Consider the following 24,479-nt stretch of genomic DNA (forward strand, 5'->3'; position numbering starts at 1 on the left):
TCACAAATAAAAATCCTTGCTTTGTCCCCGCCCCTTGGGCAGTTCCCATCCTTATAGGTGGAACCTGCAAAGCGCTCTTTGCTTGGGGTTTCTGAAGTACCCCACTTGAGGAGACTTGCTGGTAGGTAGGTGAGCGTGGTGGTGGTGCTTGAGTCCGTAGCGGAGGAGTGTAGGGACCTCAAACTTGTACTTTGGACGTCTTTGACCATTAGGCATTTAGTATTTCAGAGGGCCCAGTCTCCTCGCTGTAAAATTAGGAGTTAAAATGTCTTAGCAGGTTCGACCCCTAGTGAGTTCTGGAACTATCCTCCTCTCCACCCTTCTCACTGTTGCCCTCGCTTACCTCTACGCCACCTCGGCACTCAGCCCAGCGCCGAAAGCAAGTTACTTTTGCTCTTCTGAGATTTCTGATTCCTGGAGGGGACCAGAGCCGGGAATTGCTCCTTCGCTCAGCACTAACTTCTGGCAGGCTCACGGTAGGGGTCGGGGTGAGTGTGTAAAGCATACGTTGAGGGACCACCCAGTGAGTACATGAGTGTACGACTTGAACGGTGGCAACACACACATGCTTCTTGTCTATGTCCTTAAGGTCTTTCCTCTTGTTTGACCACTGTCAAAGTTGCTATTTTTATTTTGTTTAGTGACTGTCCTGTGAGCTCTCCCTGACTTCTAGAGCAGTTGCGAGACTCACAGTTCATGTTTAACGAATGAATACATACTAGAATAAAGCAAGTGCTTGGTGATGACAAGTGCAACACTTGGGAAGGTCTCTGACAGGAGATGACCTTTCAACCAAGGCCTGAAGAGTAGGGATAGGCATCCAGGTCGAGGCTGCAACAGGGATTGTGCCTCCCAGATAGGAAAGAATCATGTCTTTAAAACTGAGATTGATATGACCAACTTGTCTACCAATTTCCAAAGTAACTGAGACAATAGGACTATTTAACCCCCATGAAAGCAAAAAGGCAGAGGACAATATAACCAACTCTCAGGCTGTACAGCAATTTACAGTTAACAAAGCATTTCATTTGTCTGATTTTAATACACCCCCTCCCCAAACCCTAAGTGTAATTGGCGTAAAGAGAGACATCATTCACTCGTGTATCTGATACAGTGCATGCTGTAAATAAGATTGATGTAGCACCATGCCAGGTCTTAACAAGGACAGGGACTGTGTCCTGTGCACTTCTCTTGCCTTCCAGCACCTAACCCTGTACCTAGCTCCCAGACCATAGAGTGAACACTCACCAGTCAGTGGGAGCTTCCCGTATGCAGGGTGTTTGGCAGAATACAGAAAGAGTAAGACACAACTTCATTCTCCCTGGTTCCCCAGCTTCAGAAACATACTGAAGCTTCTTGCACAGTAGAAAAGTTCTTCTGAATCCAAATCCCCTTCTCTGCTAAGATTTACTTCACACACACACACACACACACACACACACACACACACACACACAAAACCCCAATAATTATAAGTGTTTCCTGTGTGACAGCCTCTGGTTAAGCCATCTCTATCCCCATAGACTACCTGGTGGGCCTTGAAGAAAGTGTGAGAGAGGGGCTGGGGATTTAGCTCAGTGGTAGAGCGCTTACCTAGGAAGCGCAAGGCCCTGGGTTCGGTCCCCAGCTCCGAAAAAAAGAACCAAAAAAAAAAAAAAAAAAAAGAAAGTGTGAGAGAGATAACAGGGTATAACTGCCATGTTTTCCTTCTCCCAGGCAGACAGCAAAGAGGAGCCTGGCCTATTTCACCACCACCCCACACCCCCATATTGCCCAAGCCCCGCTGACAATGGCTGAGAGGGAGGATGACCATGCTGAGGCTTGGTTGCAGTTAAAGCCTGTGGAACCCTTGCCCTCCCAGTGCTGTGGTAGTGGCTGCTCGCCCTGTGTGTTTGACCTCTATTACCGAGACCTGGAAAGATGGGACACAGCCCAAGCCAAAAATGACATGAGCCTGCTGAGTGGGAAGCAGCCACCTGAGAGCCAGGTGAGGAGCCCAGAGTGGCAACATCTATCCGGCCCTGCCCTGCCCTGCCCTGCCCTGCCCTGCCCTGCCCAGTGCCCCTGCTATGGGATGACTTCCTTGACTGGACAATGGAGAGAAAGAAGCCCTTATAATGGAAGCAGGTAGATCCAAGGAGCAAGGTCCAGACCTAAACTCAACCTATTTCAACCTATTAGCTATGTGGATGTAGTCTAAGCCCCTTAACCTCTTGGTGCCTTTATTTCCCGAATTGTAAAATGGACTGAGTTATCTGTAATGTTTAACACTGAACCTAATAATTATTTCACTAAACATTCAATACCCATTGAATTCCTGTTATACCCCAGGCACTATCAAGCCACTGAGGATTGTGAGTGAGCAAACTAACTTGGTATTATACAGACAAGTACATAAGGAGTGTTGCTGTTACTCTGGAGCTTAAGGACTTTCTCTTCCCATTCTAACTCCTTCATTCACTTCATAGTACTCACGTGTTCAGTATATAGTGGTTCAGTATATAGTAATCACCTGAGGTAACAGAAAATTAAGTGATAGTACAAAACTTGGCAAGTCTTACAAAACAGCTTTTTTTTTTCTCTTTGGATTTTCAAGATAGACTTTCTCTGTGTAGCCCTGGCTATACTGAAACTCCCCTCTGTAGACTAGGCTGGCCTCAGACTCAGAAATCCACCTGCCTCTGCCTACTGAGTGCTGGGATTAAAGGCATGTGCCACCACCCCCTGGTCAAAACAACATATTTCAATCTAATAATTTTATCTTTTAATGTAATAAAGTAATAATAATATACTAATTTCTCTAGTAATTTCCACTTTTGAAATTCATATACAAAACGGAGTGTAGTGGCGAATTCTTTTAATCCCAGCACTTAAAAGCTAGAGGTAGGAGAATCAAGGATTCAAAGCCAACCTTGGCCAGCTAGGATCAGGTCAGTCTGAGTTACATGAGACCCTGCCTCAGAGAGAGAGAGAGAGAGAGAGAGAGAGAGAGAGAGAGAGAGAGAGAGAGAGAGAGAGGGGTGTGATGGAGAAGAGGCAGACCACTCAGGCCATGCTCACCTGCTGCAGCCTTTCTCTGTCTACCCTAACAGTTTCTGTGCTGTCTGTCAGATGTCAGGTAGACACCACAGTGTGACTGTCTGTGACTCTGTACTTCTCGCTTCCCCAAAGGAAGTTTACCGAATACCCTAACCAGAGCACAGGTTAACTGAAGGGCTGAACCTTTCTCCCTTCTGCCTCCAGGGAGTTAGACAGCCTGACTGCCAGTGTGTACTATGGACTGTTCATCAGCTACATGACCTGAGACTTCCCTTTTCTCTCTGAAGCCTGTAAGAGGAACACCCACTTAGCTTCATGAGCCTGAACTTTCTTTGGAACTCCCACCATATTATGTCTTGGGTGTTAATAAATCTGTTCCCAGAAAGACAGTCTACCTCAGCATTCCTCTTGAAATCCAAAACCTAAGACCTTTCAGGCCTCCGTTTCCCCATATGTGATATGAGGATATTAGATTGGACCATCTCTGAGGCTTCATCAGTTTTTTAGATCTGGAACTTAATAGATCTGAAGGATGAGCGGGTGTTTTGTATAGAGCATACAGTTTGAACAATAAATACCTTGAGGTAGGTAGGCAGTGAGAGGTGACCTTGGGAGGAGGAGGAGGAATGAACGTCTAAGGTCTGTTGTGTGGCAAATACAGTGAAGCTTGTAGTTGCCCACTGCTCCCTTGAATGTAGGCTAAGGAGCCTGTGCTTGTTCCCGCAGCTGTGGGGAGCTACAGAAAGCTTACAAGAAGAGTAAACTCCATGCACTATGCTGTACATCAAGGAGAAGCAAGAGCCAACTCCTGTCACATCAGGAGATGACTCTCATCAAAATCAGGGAAAGTGTGTGTGTCCCTTGGGTCTGACCTCTAGAGGTCAAATCTTTTCCTGTTATAGGGCTGTTCTACCAAGCTGAGTCCAGAGACTTTCCTGGCCTTCCACATCAGCACCATGGAGAAGGTCACCAGGGACACCTATCTTGTCCGGTTTACACTACCTGGGAACTGTCACCTCGGCCTGCTTCCTGGGCAGCACCTCATCCTACGGTACATTCAGGTAGTGGGAGAACCAATGTCTGCTGCCCTGATTTACCACTGACCAGCGGAGTAGCTGGGGGGAGCTTACTTGACCTATTTTAAGCCCTTCTTCAGGATGGACGTAGCAGCATAAGACTCAAGGTCCTTGGCGTGGAGCTCAGTAATGTTTTTGTGATATATAATACACCAGCACTTTGATAGCACTTACTAGCCAAGCCATAGTTCTGTCTGCTCACATTCCTAAACTCATTTAACAATCACAAAATCCCCAGAGGATGCTAAAGTCAGAGAGTTTCAGGAACTTGCTAACACAGGAAGTATTAGATCAGGATTTGAAAGCAAGAGTCTGTCTTCAGAGCCAGTGTAATTAGCATCGGATGACAGAAAGGACAGTAAGAGTAAAGAACCTGAACATATAAAAGGAGGAGGCAAGAAAATTAGAAGTCTAGGTCAGCCTTAGCTACATCTCAAGTTTGAGGCTATCCTGGGCTCTTTATCTTATCTCAAAAACAGCAGTGATAATAATAAAAGAGGAAACAAGCAAGCAAACAAAAAAGTTTCCCAGCCTCACACAGCTACCAAGTCATGGGATCCAGATCCCGGCCTAGACAGCCTGGCCACTGAACTGCATTAGTGTTCTTTCCTCTGAGAAGAGTCCTCTGAACTTCCTTCTGACCTGCGCATCCCTAGCCTGAACCATCCCCACCTTTGCTGGGAAAGCGTCTTCAGGTGGACAGTTGTGGGTATGTGAGGCACTGCAGAGAGGTCAGTACTGCAAACTTGGATCTGGGCAATATCGTCACACACCCGGACAGCATTCGGGAGTGTATTCATATGTGGGAAGAAAAATGGGCATAGAGCTGAACCCCAAGAATGCTGGAGGTTATGAGGTTTGCAAGAAGAGAAGGAACCAGCAAACAGACCACAACAAAACAAAACAAACCCAAAAACCCACAAGGCATGGCCCAAAGACAAGGCAGGAGGGCACTAGAAAAAGCTTACTGCTGGTCAGACTGGCCACTTGCCTCCAGTGGTCTGGCCTGTGGCCTGACTGGCAATCCTTGAAGTTCCATATTCCAGCTGTCAGGAGAAGCCGCTCTGCAGCTCTCCATCCATATAGTGGAGTGGCCAGGGGACCCCGCTTCTAGGCTGACTGCCCTCCATCCTCTCTACCATCCATTGACCATGTCACTCAGTAAGACATATTCTGGTGCTCCTCATTGCTCCCATGACATTCTTGACATGGTTGCCCAAGCTTCTTTCCTCCCAGGTCCTCCTTCCCCTCCCTGTCAGCCTCAAAATCCAACTACAAGTTCCCAACTTGCCTGCATTATCCAGCCCGGGCTGTTCCCTCTGCCTGGAGTTCCTCTGCTAGAGTTACTTCCTTTCCTGGGCTCACCTGTCAGTGGCCTGTTCGAGCCTCAATCCCTGACAGCAGCAGACTTCTGAGTTCACAGGCGAGCATGCTCCTTCCCTCTGAGACTCGGCTTTGCCTGCTGCAGGAAGTGGTGTCCTGCTCTCCGCTTCTGAGCCATGTTAGTTCTGCTCTCGGTATCTGCACATATTTCATAAGCTTTCCTCATGTTCTGTCTAGTGTTCCTGCATTTGGCGCATTTGGACAGGGCTTTCGGTCTTCCTAGACACCTGAGATGAATGTTGTGCACAGGGTAAAGCCAGAGAAAGGAATTCTCGGCTGTGCCAGGGAGCTGTCGGGATTTTTGTTGTTGTTTGGGTGTGGGGTTTGAGTTTGTTTTTTATTTTGTTTGTTTTTACACGGTTGTTATGTACTTCAGGCCACCCTCAAACTCCTATTTTTCAGCCTCAGCCTCACAAGTGCTGGGGCTACAGGGTGCACCACCACACTTAACTGCCTGAGATATTTTGAGGAGCAGAACCCAACTTAGATTTGGAGCCATGGCCAGATGCCAGCTGTGCGAGGGCTTTCCTTCTCTTAACACTGCATTCTGCATTTTAAAAAGATTATTTATTTTTATTTTATGTGTGTGCATGTGTGCTTGAGGGTATGTATGTGCATTGTATGTGTAGTGCCCATGGAGGTCAAAAGAAGGTATCAGATCCCCTGCAACTAGAATTACAGGTAGTTGGAAGCCACCCAATACGGGTGCTGGGAACCAAACCAAGGCCCTCTGCAAGAGCAGTGAGTGCTCTTAACCCCTGAGTCATTCTCCAGCCCTGGGCTGTTATTTTAAATGAAGTTATGTATATGATGTGCCTGATACACAGCAGGTATCACACCTCATAGCACTTACCAGGACTCAGGATTGGGCTCTGACCCCATCGTTGGTAACGTCGTAAAAACAGTCAATACCTTGGCAAGGCTTTGGCCTCGGGCCCTTGGAGGACTCTTCCAGTTCTCACGCCTGCTGCTCTCCGGTAATGTTCCATAAGCTGCTAGCAGCTGCTTTCACCTGTTTTATTTTGTAGCGGAGAAGGAAACCACAGTAACGTCCCACAAACTGCTCAGAGCATCAGTGTGCTCTTTGATGTACTATTCTGTCTAATTCAAGTGAAGTCACACAACCAGGACCTGAACGGTGAGCCCTACGTAACAGGAGGTGCTGCTGAGAGATTAAGTAATGTGCACAGGTCTCATAAGTAGGTGGGCAGTGGTGAGCTCACTGCTCTCCCTTCTGCTGTTCTTTATCTGTCCCTCCGTGAGGACCTCTGGGAATGACTGAAACTTACCCTTCATGTCCATTAACCTATCAGGGGAGGTGCCCGTTAAATGGCTGACTACCTGACTTCTGTGCACCTCTCCTTTCCAGAGGTGTAGTAGATGACTTAGAAATTCAGAGAGCCTACACTCCCATCAGCCCTGCCACTGCACAAGGATACTTTGACGTCTTAATCAAGGTGAGTCAATTCTCGTTGAAGATTGTGTAGGGTGCTATGAACTTTTTCCCTCTCTGACTTGCCTGAGGTATTAGTTGTCATGAGAATGGACTGACTTGAAGGAACAATAGTTTATGAGAGGGTCTCTTCCTTCTCTTCTAAGGAGGTTGCTGTTATGCCCAGAGGGCATGCTATTGGGAGATTTTAGGAAATCCTATACCTTAACACCTTTTATGTGCTGGTGGAAAAAGAGTATTGAGTTGAGAAGTGGAGAGAAGTCCCTGTACCTGTGTGTGCTGGCACAGGGGTCCAGCCTGACCTGTAGGGACCCAGGACAAGTGATCATCAGATCAATACAGTACAGTATGATGCTAGTCATGAGAGTGGAGACCTGGCCCAGTACAGGGCAGCTGTAAACAAGGAACTCAGGCCCGGCTTCCTGGGAGGTGCTGTATGTTTGAGGGCTGAGAAACAGGAAGAGTATGAGGAAAAGGCTCAGAGACCTGGGAGCGGCACGGCAGAAGAGGCATGAACTGGGAAAGGCTTTTGTCCTGGCACAGAAGGCAGCAGGGTGCCAGAGAAAGACCGTGCAGACAGGACTACCCTGACACCCACTCTGGGAGGTTAGTCTTGAAGGAGTGTGAACTGACAGTGCTAAGGAATGAATGCCATTCTAGGCTGAGAGTACTGATAGCCAGACTTCCGGAAGGGCTTCTGGGAACTGTGCTCAGTCCAGGTGGTGGAGCAGAGGATGCCTGTGGGGCAGCTGGGCCACTGGAAATGTTGTCAGGAAGGAGTGGAGTGGGTTGGATACAGAATACCTTGGACACTCAATTTTATGGACCTGCTGACCCACCGACGTTTGACTTCCAGCAAGAGAAGCTTTGTGTGTGCCAACCTGCTGTAGCTCTGCTAGGCACAGACAGCCTCTTGTCATCACAGCACCATGCTGTCAACTACAAAGTTCATGCTCTAGAACAATTGAATTAGCAAACAAAACCCCAAACAAAAACACGAATAATGCTCTAAAATCAGTTTCAGTTTTGTGTCAGACCAGCTGTCCTTAGCTGATTGTGGCCATACGCCACAGGTCTAACATGCCTGCAAGTGAGAACATTTCCCTCATGCAGTCCTAAGGAGCGTCAGTAGCCTCCTTACAAGGCTGTGTCATGATCTCATTTACTGGTCAGCAGGCTGAGGCCGGGAGGACCCAAGGTGGGAGGTGGAAGAAGGAGTCCTGAGGGGGAGCAAACCCCTGATTCCGAGGCCTAGAGCTGACTTGGGCTCCTGCTTTCTTGCCTGCCTACGAGCCTGAATGTTTATTCCTTCCCACATAAGCCTGGACAAGCTCCCTTCTGCACGCTACTGTTTGTCTGGGAGATTCCACAAATCCTCTCCAAATGGCCTGCTTCCCTGCGCTGCTTGTCTAGGGCGCTTCTGCTGAGAGGATAAGCCCAGAGACAGCTCTCCAGACAGCTGGATCCCTCCCAGCTGCAAGGCTGATTTGCTCCTTCAGAGCAGTATCTCATTATCCCTAAGCCACTGGATGGAAAGAGCTGGAAATGTCTTTGCAAATTGGGAAGGCAGTGGGAATTTGTGGGGTGACTTTCCCATGAGGAAACTAAGGAGGGCTCTGTTTTCAGTACCTGCTAGGCAGTGGTTACACTGCTTGTAACTGTTGTCATTTCAACTCATGACCTCAAGAAAACCATATTATCCCTACTTTACCAATGAAGAAACTGAAGCTTAAAGGCCTCTTGGGTGGTAGGACAAAAGCTGTCTTAGTATTTCTTGAGCCTTTGCTCCAAACCAGGCTCTCCGAGGCAGAAGAATCTTTCCCCCCCGTTTGGTGCTGTCTAGGGCTGCTAGGGCCATAACTAGGGTTTTTGTTTTGTTTTGTTTTTGTTTTGTCTTGTGTTTATGGACAGTGGTGAGCCACCATGTAGGTGCAAGGAATTGAACCCAGGTCCTCTGTAGGAGGAACCAGAGTTCTTTTTTTTTTTTTTTTTTTTTTTTTGGTTCTTTTTTCAGAGCTGGGGACCAAACCCAGGGCCTTGCGCTTCCTAGGCAAGCGCTCTACTACTGAGCTAAATCCCCAACCCCGGAACCAGAGTTTTTAACAGCTGAGCCACTTCTCTAGTCCCCATAGCTTTACTTTCCCCCAAATTGGGCCCAGAAACCAAGATATGCCCCCACACAGCTTCCAGTAAAAACTCTCCCTCCCCATCTTCCAGGCGAGCCGAGACTTCCTGTGCTTCATGCAGATAGTGTCGGAGGCAGTTGTGGACACTCAAAGGCAGGTCTGACACCAAAATCTAGTCTGTCCTTCAAGCTTTGGACCATCCCAAACACCCTTCCAGTTTTGTGTCTCAGCGTTCCTGACTCTACCCCTCCATGGCTGTCGGTTCTTCCCAGGAGAAGACCTGGGCTCTATGCCTTTGCCCAGGCAGCCTCAAATCCCAAGAGTCTTTGCATGTCTTCCCACCCTGGGAATCCAGTTTTGCCCAAACTCCAAGAAGCCAGCCTTATTTCACTCCATGGGCTCATGGTTTCTCCTCGAGGAGTGCGAAGCTGTCTGTACAGTGTGAGTGTCTGAGATGTGTATATACAGCCTTCCTCTACTGTGAGCCACCAGAGGAAGCCTGCGTGCATAAATTAACTGATGGGAATAGTTAGTGCTGAATGTTCATGGTTCAGGCACTGGATGTCTTCACAACATTTCAGATTCAACTGTGTGTTCTACTCCAGCATGGTGCTCAGAACAGTGCAGGTAGATAGTGTAGACAGTGAAGGCAGTGTAGACAGCTCACCTACTTAGTAGTCATCCCACCAGGAGGTGGTGTAGAATGAGCCAGACACTGGAAACAGTCCAGTGTTCAAATCTACTTGGCTTTAGCCTGCCTAGGATTGCAGAATTACAAGTTTATTGCTGACATTTCAGAACTGGGAAGGTTTTCAGTAAAAAATGGATCTCCTCTATCTCCTGGAAGACTTCTGAGATCTGGCAACATCTGCCCCACAAGTTACAGACTAGCACCTGAGAAATAGCTTCCCTCTTAGAAGGAACATCCATCCCTTTTTTTTTTCTTTTTTTCGGAGCTGGGGACCGAACCCAGGGCCTTGTGCTTGCTAGGCAAGCGCTCTACCACTGAGCTAAATCCCCAACCCCACATCCATCCCTTTTAAACAGACAGTGTCTTTTCTCACACTGCACGCTTGTTGCCTTTAGTCACTAACCCGTTCTTTGTTGGGCTACACTCCCTGCGTGGCCTCCTCAGGCATTTCAGTGTGCGACCTCTCTGAAGGTTGGTAGGTCCATTGGAGTCTCATCTCAGCCTTACCATCCTCCTGTGTGTCTAGATGCCAGTGTGGATGATAGCTCCAGTATGGGGGGTACAGAAGAAGGCAAGGTGAGAGTCCTCAGGAGGCACTGAGCATGCAGGAGCTTCAAGCATTAGTTAGGGAGGTTTGTGCTGTGGCGAATGTCTATCCACTGACCATTCCCTGTGTTTGCTTCAAGTGCTATGAGACTGGGCTGATGTCCCGCTATGTGGAGTCCTGGAGACCAGGAGACACAGCTTTCTGGCGAGGGCCTTTCGGAAGCTTCTTATATGAACCAAAAAAGGTCAGTGCCAGCACCTTCAGTCCTGAGGAGCTTCCACAAGTCACTGTGCTGTTCTTCCAACATTTAAACCCAGCCCCCAGAGTGATGTGAGGCTGAAACAAGGCTTAGACAAGATAGATGGGCCCTAATAAACACACTGTCCCCTTTACTCCAAAACCGTTGATGGCTGCCGTGCCTCAGAAGATCAGGTTTGAGGACCCAGAGCTCAGGACCCTGATGCCCTCTGACTCTTAGATGCTGTTCCGATTGCATCTTCTCCTCAGGAAGCTGGCACAGCCCACACTCACTTCTAGACTGGAAGGCTCTTGCCTCGTCTCCACAGCACGCTTGCTTTGCCCACCTTTCCCAGAAAGAACTGGTCATTTCTCATCGCTGCCTCATTCCTGGGAAGAAGTCCAGTCGTGTGTATCAAGAGTCTTGAGAATCCTTTGACCCAGTAATTCCATTTCTGGAAATCTATTACACAGAAAACAAAACAAACAGAACAGAACAAGACAAAACCCAAATGCTGCTTTCTGTGCATGCGTGAGTGGCATTTTTACTTATAATAACAAAAGACGAGAGGCAACTGAGTACCCCACAAAGAGAATAGTTACAGGTACTTGATAGAACGTTCTCCTAGATTTTAAAGTTATGTTGTTGGGGCTGGGGATTTAGCTCAGTGGTAGAGCGCTTACCTAGGAAGCGCAAGGCCCTGGGTTCGGTCCCCAGCTCCGAAAAAAAGAACCAAAAAAAAAAAAAAAAAAAAAGTTATGTTGTTAATGATGCCTTGTGCTTATGCTATGAGAGCAAGTGACAAGTGCTAAGTACAAAGCATTGTACACCCAGTAGGGAAACTAACTTAAAATGCACAGAAAGGAATATGAAGTGTGTGAAATATTAGCAGGTTTGGGGGGGTTGTGGGCAATTTTTATTTTTTTTCATTATACTTTCCAAATTATCTGGAATAAACACCTATTACCTTTATAATTAGGAAAACAAAGCCAAAACCAAAACAAGCAGAAAAGAATGAATCATGCTTGCCTTGCCGTTCTTCTTGTTTAATTTAAAAATAGCTTTTATTGTATTTTCCCCTTATTATAAATGCAAAACATTCTCACTAACAAGAAAAAAAAAATCACCAGAGACAGACAAAAGGAAGAAACCCAAATGCACCTGGAAGCCATCTCCCCAGGATGCCAGGTTCACTCCCACATATGGGCATATGTACAAACACACACACACACACACACACACACACACACACACACACACACACGCTTATATGAACATCATCATACCATCCCTGTCGGGACTGGGATGTAGCTCAGTATAGAACACTTTCCTAGCACTTGTGAGGCCCTGGGCTCCATCCCAGTAGAATTATACCCACACACACACACACACACATACATACATACATACATACATACATACATACATACATACATACAGGTGGATATGCTGTCACTCTCCAGCAATGTTCTGGAACTATCCAAGCTCGACTCTGCACTGTGCCCCCCTATTCAGTGTCCCTGCCCTTAAGAACAGGGTGTGGCTGATGTTTCTTTTCCTGGCTTGGAGCAGATGGTCTTCTGAGCATCTGCCCCATGAGGAGCCTCCCAGCGCTTGTGACCTGCATCCCTCGGACATCAGGGCCTTTTGTTTCTCACCTAGATCCAGCAGCAAGGACCTCCCACATTCAGATGGCCACCAGAGACTTGCCAGGGTCTGCTTTGCTCCTAGAGAAGGCTCAGGATCCCACCCTCTTTCCAGGCCTGCTCTGTAGTTGTCTGATTATGCACAGATGTTAAATCAATCATACAAATGTCTGTCTCTGCTGTCACACCACAGACAGACACTAGTGTCTGTCCAGGAGGAGACAGGCACATTATTGCCCAGGTCTGAGGGAGGCACAGGCACTGGGATAGGAGATGAAGAGCCCAGCCCAGCTCAGGGAAAGCTTCCTAGGACACAACCTGAGCAAGAATGAGAGAAAGGGAGGCACCCCTGAGCAAAGGCCTGGAGGCTGCAGGGACCACTGTTGCAGAACAAGGTGACCCAGCCCAGTGTCTCAGGCCTAATAAGGGGGAGCACTGAAATGGATTAGACCCTGACTCCACACCCGGCCTGTCTTCAGGGCAGTTCTGAGCTATTTCAGGAAAATGCTCATCATTGTTCTCCACCAGTGAAGAAATTAAGGTTCAGATTAGGAAAATAGCTTGCCCAGATCACAGTTGATATTTTATATACAGATGTCTAATCTCTGGAATGAAAGGTGAATATTTCAGTGTGGGTCAGGCATTAACCTTTAAGAAACTGACCTTGAGAGCAGGGTGGGAGTGACTCACTCTAACCCAGCACTTGAGAGGCAGAGGCAGGTAGATCTCTGAGTTTGAGGCCAGCCTGGTCTATAGAGAGAGTTCCAGGTTAGACAGGGTTACACACACACACACACACACACACACACACAGACAGACACACACACACACACACACACAGACACCGACAGACAGACGGACGGACGGATGGACAGACAGACAGACTTTGAAAAGGCTTGCCCTGTTTTTTAAGGAACCTAGAGATAGGAATGGGTTTACTGAGGACGGGTTGATGGTACTGTTCTCTTGGGCAGAAACTTACCTTCCAATGCCAGCTAGGCAGATGTATTCATTACTTCCTTTACTTCAGAGAGGCTCAGAGTTCTCGGCTGGGGGCCTGAGACCTTTGTAGAGCTCTGCAGAGTGGAGGAGGCAGGCTCTAGAGCAGGCTGCGATGGAGTTGGGAGGGGCCAGGCTTCGGTGGGAGAGGAAGTGACTTTGGGAGGTAGTTGAGTTCCTTGCCAGCTGTAAGCAGAGTCCTTGTAGAGAAATGCTAAGAGAAGGTTGGGCTTTGCTCTCTGGGAGCCTCAGAGTCGCATGAGCTGTGTTCCGCAGGCTTTACCTGCTGTTCGTAATTCAGGTGCCTTCATGCACCAGGGGAAGAGCGTGGCAGAGACGGGTGGTACACTTGAGAGATGCATTGCTGCCCAGCTTAGGCAAGACCAAGAGAAGAGCCCTGTGGATAGTGTGAGACCCACCCGCCATCCACTGTGCTCTCTGTCCTGCTCTGTAGTACGGTGAGCTCCTCATGCTGGCAGCCGGCACAGGCCTGGCCCCTATGGTGCCTATCGTGCAGAGCATCACAGACAATGAAGACGATGAGACCTTTGTCACCTTGGTCGGCTGCTTCAAGACCTTCGAGGACATCTACCTGAAGACTTTCTTCCAGGAACAGGCCAGGTTCTGGAACGTTCGAACCTTCTTTGTCCTCAGTCAGGTGAGCCCAGGGTGGGGACCTATCCCCTAACAAGCTGCATTCCCTTTGTGCTGTCCTGAGGATTGGCTGTAGCCTGTCCACCCTGTGCTATATTAATAACCCCAGGTGCTCTGTCTGGAGTGTAGGCATCACCAGGTCCATCATACAAGGAGGAAGCCAGTTTACAGAGGTTCCAGTTCGAGGGGCCCCATACGCTTCACATTCCTAAGCTCCACCCTCACCTGTGTCCCAACCATCCCCTGGGGTCACTTGTGTGGAGTAAGAGCAGCAGCAGTCCTCTTCACATCTTTGTGGCTAAGAATGTGGGCTCACATACTCACCATGGTACCTAACATGAGGCTAGGCCCAGAGTAGGGGTTCCATTGAGACTGAGTAGGCAGTGCCTCAGTAAGGTCCTTGCCATCTTCACCTGTTCCTCCACACAGCTGTGGAACAGCTCCTGTCAGACTCAGTGGGCTAATTATTTACTCAACTGAGGCTCCTTCTCAGATGACTCCAGCTTGTATCAAAGTTGACAAAACTGACCAGGGTGCTGCTTTTCTTTGAGCATGTCTCTGTGTGCCATTCAGAGCACTTCAATCCCCACCACAGCCTCGTGAGGGTTGTACTGCCGTCCTGTCTCTTTCAACAGATGCGGAACTTAGGTAACAAGGTAACAGCGGCAGAGAACTGGGTACCAGCCCAGCTGGTCCTGCACAGAGGCCATGTCTTAGTCTGTCAGGATAGTACATACACATGCTGGCCAGCGTGGAGGGCAAGCGGGGTCAGGAATGCCACACAAAAGAGGTAGCCCTTGAGCCTGGGCTAGAAAGTTACATGGAAGTTCACTTCCAGCCCTGCCAGGCTTTGATGATGCTGAAGGTCAGGCAGGGGAATGGGCTGGCTGGCTCCACAGCAGGAGTAGGGGTGACTGTGGTAGCTCTACTCACCCACATGCACTTGACACACATGTTGCCCCTTTCCCCACCTGAGCCTGGCAACTCTCCTTCCACTTCCTGCCAGCCAGTTCGCCCATTGTTCTACACTGCCTTGCTCCTAGCCCTTTGTTGGCTCCTACATTCTCAGGGCTTCCCAAGCCCAGTGGCCTGATGACCTTGACAGCTCCCTCTCCTGGCCTGCCCTCCCTAATGCTGTGTCCTGGTGTCACTGGCAAGCTTACAGGTACCACTGTGCTGTGCTTTTTAGGTGCCAGCCTTTGTCCCTGCTCTCCCCTGCCAGGTGTGCTGTTTCCCTTTCCTTCCCCAGTGCCTGCTCACCTTTTCTGGATCTGCTGATGGGTAGAGAAGTCCATCCTGCAGTCACGGGTCCCTGGGTGCTGCTGGTGCTCCTGCTGTCATAGCACCTATCAGCCTACCTGCCATTGCTAAAGGGTTCCGCCTCACTGAGGAGTAACCAGAGTCAGTTCATCTTAGGGTGCACAATTCGGGTAGGGCCAGTGGAACCAAGAGGTTGGGGAGAACTGGGAAATGGGAAGGAGAGATGGGCCAGTGAGGTCTGCTGTCTCTACCCTCGGGGTTCTACTAGATAGGAGAGTGTTTGGGGGGAGTGTAGAAAGATCCAGGTCACCAGAAAGTGCTCCTGAACAGCACTAGGGGACCTGGAAGTCATCCAGATTCCTGAAAGTGAGGCTACAAAGCCTGAAAGCACATGGGACACTAGGAGCTCCTGGGCCTCCCCAGAACTGAGTTTTTACTGTGGTCAGCAGGACCATGGTTCTCCGTAACCTAGGCCTTCTTCTCTCAGCTCAGAGACTAGGGACTCACCATGGCAGTGACAGTTGAGTTAGAAGCTTCTTTTGGTGAAGGGTTTCTCCCGTGTCCTGCTGTGGCAGAGCTGGCTGTCCAGAGCTGGCTGGGTGAACACCGAGAACCCCCAGGAGTCCTCCCTGCTCTCTCTCGCCTTCCCAGGAGGTCTCCCCGGATCAGCTACCCTGGAGCTACCGTGACAAGACCCACTTTGGACGCCTGGGCCAGGAGCTGGTTGATGAACTGGTGGCCCGCTGCCGGAGAAGGCCATTTACATTAGTCTGTGGCTCACCTGCATTTACTGAGGACATGGCTAGGTGTTTGCTGTCTGCTGGCCTGACTGAGGACTCCTACTTCCTCTTCTAGCCCTGGCCTTGGACCCTAATCACGGGTACCAAGAGGAGCCCAGACCAGAGTCAGACGACATGGAGTCCAGGCCTGGCCCTGCTGCTGACTTGCCCAGAGGCCTTGGGCAAATGTCATTACCCTTGGAACTTCCTTTCCTGTCTGCTGCATCCTGCTGTGTGGAGGAAGGAAGGCCAGCAGTTATCCTGGGAGCCAGGGAAGGCTGCTCCAAGGTCACCAAGCAAATGGAGTCCTACTGAACTCAGGCTGGTGGGAGTTGGACAGGACGAGTGGTGAGGACCCTCTTGTCCTTCCAGAGGGCTCATTGGTGCTGAGAAAATGACTTGGGGAAAAGCTCAGAGCTCTTGGGAGGACCTTAACTTCTGTGCCTCCTGCGGGGTGAACCTGACTTGCTGAAGGAAGGCCTTGGGTCTGTGAGCTGACTGTGTCCTCAGACCACGGCACTGCCCTGCGTCATCTCTGTGTCCATGACAAGCCTTTCCTGGACCATCTCTGCCATGATCAGCTTAACACTCAGTTTCTTTCCTGGCTCAGGAGGCCAGCTCAGAGTCCTTTCCCCACAAAAGAAGAGGAACAGAGGCAAATGCCCCTCCCTCCTGCAGGCAGTCACATAGCCCGTGCCTTCAGCTCTCGGTGCCCTGGCGACGGTTGCTATGGAGATCTAAAGATAGAGCAGGAGTCAGGAGACCTGGGTCCCTCTCCCAGCTCTGCCCACTGAATGGCTGCTGATCCAGGTCCACCCAGCCCCCACCTCCACCTCCTTTATCCATCGTGGGGCATGTCCTCTCCAGGGAGCTCACTGCCCCTGGGCATCACACTGACTTAACGAATCCTGCTTTCCACAGCCTGGGCCCCAGTGCACTGCCCAGCACAGGCTGGATCCGGGCAGCTCCAGACTTCTAATGCTCAGCAGTGGAATGTTAGAAGCCGAGAGCCAGGAACCTTCAGGATTAGATGTTTATAAGTTGTGATCTTCCCTCCATAGCAGACTTCAGATGCCAAAAATCCCTGTCCAGCAGACTCAGTGGACAAACCAGTAAACCAAGGCCTCTGAGTGGCTCACCCAAGGTGAATGCCGAGACAGCCCTACAAGTTTCCATCTCCCCTCCCCAGTACGCCCACCTGTGATTGTATACCACACTTTGCAAACTGGGCTCCACAGGCCGCTAGGGAACCTTGCCTGGAAGGCAGCAGCAGTAAAGGTGTCTGGAGGGATTCCCAGGCCCCTTAAATCACAGCAGATCTGTTCTTACCTCATCTTCATAGTAGGGCATGGAAGAATCTTTGTCACAAAGGACTTTTCTGTCCCACCCTGAAAAATCACAACAAAGAAATCCCTGTTCCCTGCACAGCCGTGGTGCTTGGTGGGTGACGGGAAGCTTGCATGCTGCACCTCAGGGCATGGAGCCTCTGTCGTGGTTTTACAGGGCATTAGGTGTGACTTCTTGGAACCAAGTGTCGTGAGTAAATTAAAGCTGCATAATCACAGGTCAAAACACTTGATTTTGTTTGGCCCAGGTCTTGAACCTCAGGGTCAATTTTCTCTCGAGTCCCAGGCCTAGCACGGTGCGACAAGACTGAGAGCCAGAGCTCCCAAGCCTGGTCCATGGGCTGGCTCTCCTTGCCCAGCCTGTTACTTGGGGCAAGGCACCTGTCCTCTATCTGAGAACTTCATCAGTGTGCCGTGGTGGGTCTTACCGGTTGTCCTCATGGAGGCTCCTGTGGGACTAGGAGCCCAACTGTCTGAGGAAATAGCATGCTAGGCACAGCCTTTGCACTGGAGAGCTCCAGCCAAGGCTCAAGTTGGCTTGCACAGCTTTGAAAGGGGTGAATATTATAGAAATGGGGTTCACAGTGCTAAGAGAGTGCGTGGGGCTTGAGCCTGTAAAAAGCCTGGGTTACTTCCCATCCCAACGCTAGAAGCTTCAAAAGCAATGCTTTTGCTCATTCCTGGGAGGGCCAGGGAGGGCCCACTTAAGGGGAGGAGCCTATGGCAGTTCCCACATGCCTCTCTCCCATTAGATATTTGATGCCTAGACGGTAGATTAGGCCACTCAGAGGCAACTGACATCCCCTGTCCTGGGTGGGTTGCCTTCCTCTTTACCTCCCCAAGTGTAGAATCAGGGTAGCCTGGCTACTGGTGGGATTAGTTATTGTGAATATTGGCTAGGGCACTGATGTGTATATAATGCCAAGATGCCAAATGGTCTTCTGTTACCTGGGTACTCGAGAGCTCACAAATAGTGTTTGCTATGCCTGGCAAGGTATAGGTGAGCATAAGATAGGACTGATTGGAATTCATGAGGTCATCCCACTTCTCGGATTCGTTCTGCCAGCTAGCCAATTTCTCGTAATAATGCCTGGCTCTCTGCAGGCTGTGGGTATGGAGTTCGCCCTGGGCACTGCCATTGTGTGGCAGTGCAGTAGCAGAAAGGACACTCAGGATCTGAACATGACCTGAAGGCCTCAGACGACCCACAAAGAGCTCACTTCTCTGTGAGCAAGACAGATTAGCACCCCCATGTTATCTGCCACTGCCCCTCTATCCAGTCGGGAAGGATAGCCAGATCCTGCCTGGCCTCACCCAGCCACCGTATTCCCAGAACACAGGTGCTCAGCCCCTCCTGAAGGTGGACATCTGAGTCATAGCAGAACTGTGGAGTGCTTTACAGGTGGCGGACTCTCCATCTACACAGAGTCACACCACTGTATTTACCCCAGGTCAGAGACAGAATCAGCCTCTGAGCCACCAGGATCATGTAAGGGGGCACAATTCCAACATGCGTTAATTGTTTTAACAGTTATATGACACGTGCACACACCTGGAGGTCCATGTAAAGACCTTTGTTTCTGTATGGCGTGAGACAACCAAGGCTAAAATCTATGAAAAAGCAGAATGGGAAGTAAGAGGTTCTCTTTTGTTTGTTCTTCTCTTTGTTTTGTTCGGGTGCTGGGGACTGATTCTAGAGCCTTGTGGGTGCCAAGTTAAAGACGTGCTCCACCACATCTAGCTCCAGTGGAGATCCCAGTAGGATATCAGCCTGCAGTTAAAACAAATGCATCGGTCTTCATGTACCAGCATGAGTAAATGTTGTTAAAAGTCATAATGGAATAAGCTGCACACAGTAACAGGACTAGGACAGGTCTAGCAAGATTGCTTTGCAGCTAACAGTGCTTGCCGTCAAGCCTGACAACCCGAGTTTGAACCCTAGAACCCACATGGTGCAGGGAGCGAGTCAACTCCCACAAATTGTCCTCTAGTGTGTGCACACACGGACCAATAAAAGCAAAAAGATTTGGGGGTTGTACTTGGGAATTATAAAACTACAAATTAATGTTTTCTGTAGAGAGAGCCCAGCTGCAAGCACCGAGCTGACTGATGGAGAAAGATGGCCCTGAGTGGGCAGGGTGGGGAGAGGGGGGGCCAGAGCTGCTCTTGTGTTACAGAAAAGATTTGAAATGAGCTTCTGGCAAATCCAGGTGTTGGTTCCTCCCCCACCCCCACCTCTGTTTAAGGACAGTTCTACAGTTAGATTGCCAGGTACACACATGTAACCCCAGCACTTGGAAGGCAGAGACAGGAGGATCAGATCAAGATTATTCCTGGCTACATAGGAAGTGTGAGGGTAGCTTGGGTACTTGAGAGGGTGCCTCAAAAACAGAGCAAAACCAAATGATCCTATGTAGCCAGTCCATATACGCAGAAACCAGGGGCTTCAGGTGCTCACGGGCTCTCCCTTCTGATAGACTTGTCCCTTCATGCCTCCACACCCTTCAGTAATTCACTGAAAGTCTCTGTGAGCTGCTGTGCCCCAAGCCTTTTAGGTGTGGAAGACACAGCACTGCAGGCAGAGCTGTTCCTGGTCCCCAGACCTGGTAGGGGACCTTGTTCTTCCTCTTTTCCACATGAACTCAAATCAAAGCGACTTGGAAAACCCCTTGGTGGTGCACTCTTTTTCCCCCTTTTTAGCCACTTTTAAAATGAAGCAGATCTTGGTTCAAATCTCTTCTTTTTTTTTTTTCTTTTTTTCAGAGCTGGGGACCGAACCCAGGGCCTTGCACTTGCTAGGAGAGCGCTCTACCACTGAGCCAAATCCCCAACCCCTCAAATCTCTTCTTGACTGTGACCGAAAAGTAACTTAGCCCCCGTGACGCTCAGTTTGAGCATCTCTACAATGGGGATGTAACCATCCCTCAGGTCCTCTATCTTAGTGAGGATGAGGGAAACGGTTTACACAGCCTGACCTGGGTGCCCCACACACTGTATTAGTAGGTTCTCACCACTGAGAGAACATGGAAGAAAGAGTTAAGAGTTTCAGTCCATGGCCAGCTGACTCTACTGCTTGGGGTCTAAGGCACCATAGCAGCTGGTGTGAGAGACAGGAGCTTTCTACCTCCTAGCAGCCAGGAAAACAGCAGAGAGACAGGAAGGGGTCAGGACAAGATGTACCCCCCCAGAGACACCCCAACACCCCTGCACCCTCTGTGACCTACTTTCTCCAGCTAGGTACTGCTAAAGTGTCTAGCACCTTCCAAAATAGCACCGCACATGGGGATCAGACTTTCAACATATGGGGACAGCATTTCATATTCAAAGCATAACAGGCCAGGTCTACCTCCCACCTTCTCCTCTCCCTGGTACTCAACTCATGGTGACCTCTGCAAACTGCATTTCTTTCCAAACATCACTGTTGATAATCCTCTGCACTCCCATAGCCTCAGCTACTCAGATGCTGAGGTGAGAGGACTCGTGAGTCCAGTGTTCAAGACCAGTCTGAGCAACATGGCAAGACTCTCTGAAAATTTCAGAAAACAAACAACAAAAACACCCATACCACCACCACCTTAATTCTTTTCCCCTTGTTTTGGGGGATTTTTGATCCCAAATTGCGAGTGATAATTACTTACCTCCTGTGTTTTCGTTAACAAGGTAGACAACTGCCACTTAAAGCTACCAAGCTGCACATCCCACCGGGCACTGCTCAGGACTGACGTGGTACTGGCCAGAGACAGAGGAGCTCTGTAGCGTGTGTCACCTTCAGACCCTGCATCCTACCCCTTTAGTTGGCATGAACTGTGAAAACTGCTGGCTTTGGCCAGTTGAACACTGTTCTCATAGCTGGTACTGACTGGCAGGCTGGGAACTGAGTTTCTTTGTCATACTGTAGTATGGCGCTTTCTGAGGGTCCCAGGTCCCCCACCCTGAAGGGCTCACACTAGATAGATGGCATTCACCAGCACCACACAGCAGACTGTAGGGCTCACATACAGGGAGATGACAAAGCTGTCTGCATACAGGTCTCACAGATTCTGGCTGGAGACCACATCACCATGCCCACTGCTCCCAGTGACAGAACGCACTAGCTTATATGGGGTGGGGTGACAGTCTTGACCAGTTCCCAGATCTCAGCGCTCAGCATGGTGGCCAGGTTGGCAGGCTGAGTAGGATGGTAGGCCACACTAACCAGCTTGGAGGGCAGGTGAGCCTGGATTAGCCCTCCACCTGGGTTCAAGGGAACTTCACCTCTGGTCTGACTGACCATAGGGGCCCCTGAAAGAAGAGGAAGAGAGGCAGGTTGTTTCCTGCAAACAATTAAAACTTGAACCCAGTATGTTAGACGTAGACCTCTGAGCTGGAGAGCATGATTTGAACACGGTGGAAAAATGAATGCAGAAGCTGCCCTAGAAGCCCTATGTGACCTGTGTGGCTCTGACTCCTTCCTCTCACCATACCCCAGCCCCTGGCTCTTATCTGACAGGCCGGCCAAGGTTCCCCTGGGGCTGTGTCCTTAAAGATGTTGAATTCTGAAAACGGAAAACACACCAAAGTGGACACATCCACTGAAGGCTCACTATGAGTACTGGATTTTATTTATAATTAGTTCTCTCTCTCTCTCTCTTCTCTCTCTCTCTTTCTCTTCTTCCTTCTTTCCTTCTTCTATCCTTCCTTCCTTCCTTCCTTCCTTCCTTCCTTCCTTCCATTAATGTAGGGTCTCTTGCTCTCTTTCTGTCTCTGGCCACCATAGAGAGAGGAGCAGCCGCCATGTCCGTGCGTCTGCAATGGATGGTCGTTCCAAACTGCTCCAGTTTCTTGATCAAGAGGAACAAGCCAACATACAGCACAGAGCCCAATAATCTGAAGGCCCTAAACTCCATCACAACAGGCTAACCCACCACAAAACCATCAGAGTGGAGCCCACAGCTGATGGCAAAGGGGTCATGGTGGTTATGAAACGTAGATCCGTCAGCAAAAACCTGCCACTTTTTTTTTCTTTTTTTCGGAGCTGGGGACCGAACCCAGGGCCTTGCGGTTGCTAGGCAAGCGCTCTACCGCTGAGCCAAATCCCCAACCCCAACCTGCCACTTCTTATGTGAGGACCACCATCAACAAGAATGCTCAGCTCCTGTCAGCAGCATCAGCCACATGATCGGAAAGAACAAGTACCACCCTGATCTGCAGGGCCAGTGTCATCCTTCAAAACCAGAAGCCGGTGGTGGTGAAGAAGAAACGGGCCCGCCCCACCAAGAGCTCCTGAGCCCCACACCCTAGAAGCAATAAAGAGTCCACTGACTTGTTCAACCGCCTATAGGTGTGTGTATGTATATATGTATATGTGTATATATGTATATGTGTATATATGTATATGTGTATATGTGATATATATATGTGTATACACACACGCACACACACACACACATATATATGGTCTTTCTATGTAGCCCTGGCTGGCCTGAACATGCTGCATAGGCCAGGGTATCCTCACACTCAGATCTGCCTGCCTCTGCCTCCCAAGTGCAGCGTTTATCAGGCCTGGCTGGATGAAGGTTTGAGAATGATATTATGAGCTAGGCATGGTGGCATGTGTTTTAGTCACAGCACTGGGGAGGCTGCAGGTCATGAATCTCTGTGAGTCTGAGGCCAGCCTGGTTTACATAGAGAGTTTGAGACTAGCCAGGGCTACATAGTGAGATCCTGTCTCATAAAAATAAAACAGAGGCGAGAAAGATGGCTCACTGGTTAAAATTACTATGCTTGGGGTTGGGGATTTAGCTCAGTGGTAGAGCGCTTGCCTACCAAGCGCAAGGCCCTGGGTTTGGTCCCCAGCTCTGAAAAAAAGAAAAAGAAAAAAATTATTATGCTTACAGAGGACCTGAGTTCGATTTCCAGCACCCCCATGATGGCTCACAATTCTCTATAATTTCAGTTCCAGGAGATCCAACACCCTCTTCTGACCTCCCTGGGTACCAGGTGTTCACATGATGGACAGACAGACATGCAGACAAAACACCCACACATATAAAATACAATACAATAAAATGACATTGTTTGGGGCTGGCTCTGCCCTACTGCCAGATGAGCAAGGATTTTGAAGGTGACCTGGGTACATAGACAGCAGTAAAGGGTGATGTGGCCAGCAGGATCCTCTGATCTCACCTGAACTCATGCCAAGTAGCTGCAGGATGTGCTGCAAAACTGCCCCACTATAGGACCAAGGAAGCTGGAGCCTCTGCCCACCAGCCACCCCCTCACTTGCTGGTCGTGGGCACAAACTCCTCCTTGTACTTCTGGCCTTCCTGGGTGGGCTCAGTGTTGGGAGAATGAAGAAGCCCCTGGTTGGAGACACTGGAAGGCAGGAGTCTGCATAGAAACCCTGCAAGTGCCTTGGGTGGACAGTGGTACACGGAGCCCTGGGTGCCCTGACCACCTTGTTTAAGGCTTACTGTTGCTAGAGAATGGGAGAGTCTGTTTGTCACCTATGCCCTGGAGATGTCCATTATCTCCTGGGGGAGCAGCAGCTGCTCTTACAGCAGATGGACAGGGCCTGGTGTTCTGCCCAGTGCACAGCAGACACTCAGTGAACCTGGCGTTCTTCTTTCTTCCCTGTCCTCTCTGGGTCTCAGTTTCCACAGCCAGAAAATGGGGCTGCATTTGCTCCCTACAGTTGCCTGCAGCCACACTGCTGCTCCTCTGCCAGAACACTGGCCTTGTGCGCCTGTGTGCAGCCAGGAGGCTGAGTGCTTCTGTTCCTTTCTCTGGACTTGCAAGAGGTCCTCCGGCTTCCTTTCTTGATGGAATACTTGCCAAAGGCTTGCTGCTGCCCTGGTGGGCGTGATGAAGGTCCTGACAGAAGGAAGCGCTCAGGGAAGGAGTCTGTGGAGGTCTTGGCCCCTGTCACCTGTAGCATCATTACCCTGAGTCTGTACCCTGGCTCAGACGTCTTGTCCACAGACGAGCTTTCACGGGACGGAGTAAGCACAGCGGTAAAAGCAAAGGTGGAAGGCTTCAAACAGGGCTCAACAGGCAAGGCTTGAGGTACATCCATGAGATTGGAGCCCCAGCACCCCTGTAGAAAGCTAGGCATGGCGCAGTGATTACTTGTGACCCCAGCCCTTCGTAGAGAGTGGAGCTAAGGTGACTAGCCTAGCTGCAGGGTCATATATGTGCACCACACACAAACCAAAAAGTAAGGGGGGGCAGGGTTCTTTTTTGATTCCTGGTACGAGGTCTTGC

General features: G+C 49.7%; 1 protein-coding gene, 1 long non-coding RNA gene and 1 pseudogene across 51 annotated transcripts; 2 read left to right on the forward strand and 1 right to left on the reverse strand.

The window, feature by feature from the left end:
* The first annotated feature begins 73 nt into the window (after nucleotides 1-73).
* Cyb5rl (cytochrome b5 reductase-like) lies at nucleotides 74-22,552 on the forward strand. 50 transcript variants are annotated; one of them, NM_001411873.1, is given in 7 exon segments: nucleotides 74-125; nucleotides 1,717-1,987; nucleotides 3,942-4,090; nucleotides 6,868-6,955; nucleotides 10,455-10,559; nucleotides 13,653-13,856; nucleotides 15,764-17,459. In NM_001411873.1, coding segments are annotated over 6 exon segments (948 nt in total). In that variant the 5' UTR covers nucleotides 74-125; nucleotides 1,717-1,789; the 3' UTR covers nucleotides 15,968-17,459.
* On the reverse strand, nucleotides 9,837-13,321 carry LOC120102947 (uncharacterized). The gene is made up of 2 exons (XR_015621033.1): nucleotides 13,182-13,321; nucleotides 9,837-11,015 (listed from the first exon to the last, which is right to left on the reverse strand). It is a non-coding gene; the product is annotated as an uncharacterized LOC120102947 (long non-coding RNA).
* Nucleotides 22,011-22,552, forward strand: Rpl28-ps1 (ribosomal protein L28, pseudogene 1; annotated as a pseudogene).
* Nucleotides 22,553-24,479: the final 1,927 nt, after the last annotated feature.

The sequence above is a fragment of the Rattus norvegicus genome, chromosome 5 (genome assembly GCF_021556685.1).
Source record: "Rattus norvegicus strain SHRSP/BbbUtx chromosome 5, alternate assembly SHRSP_T2T, whole genome shotgun sequence".
In the NCBI taxonomy this organism is placed as follows: domain Eukaryota; kingdom Metazoa; phylum Chordata; class Mammalia; order Rodentia; family Muridae; genus Rattus; species Rattus norvegicus.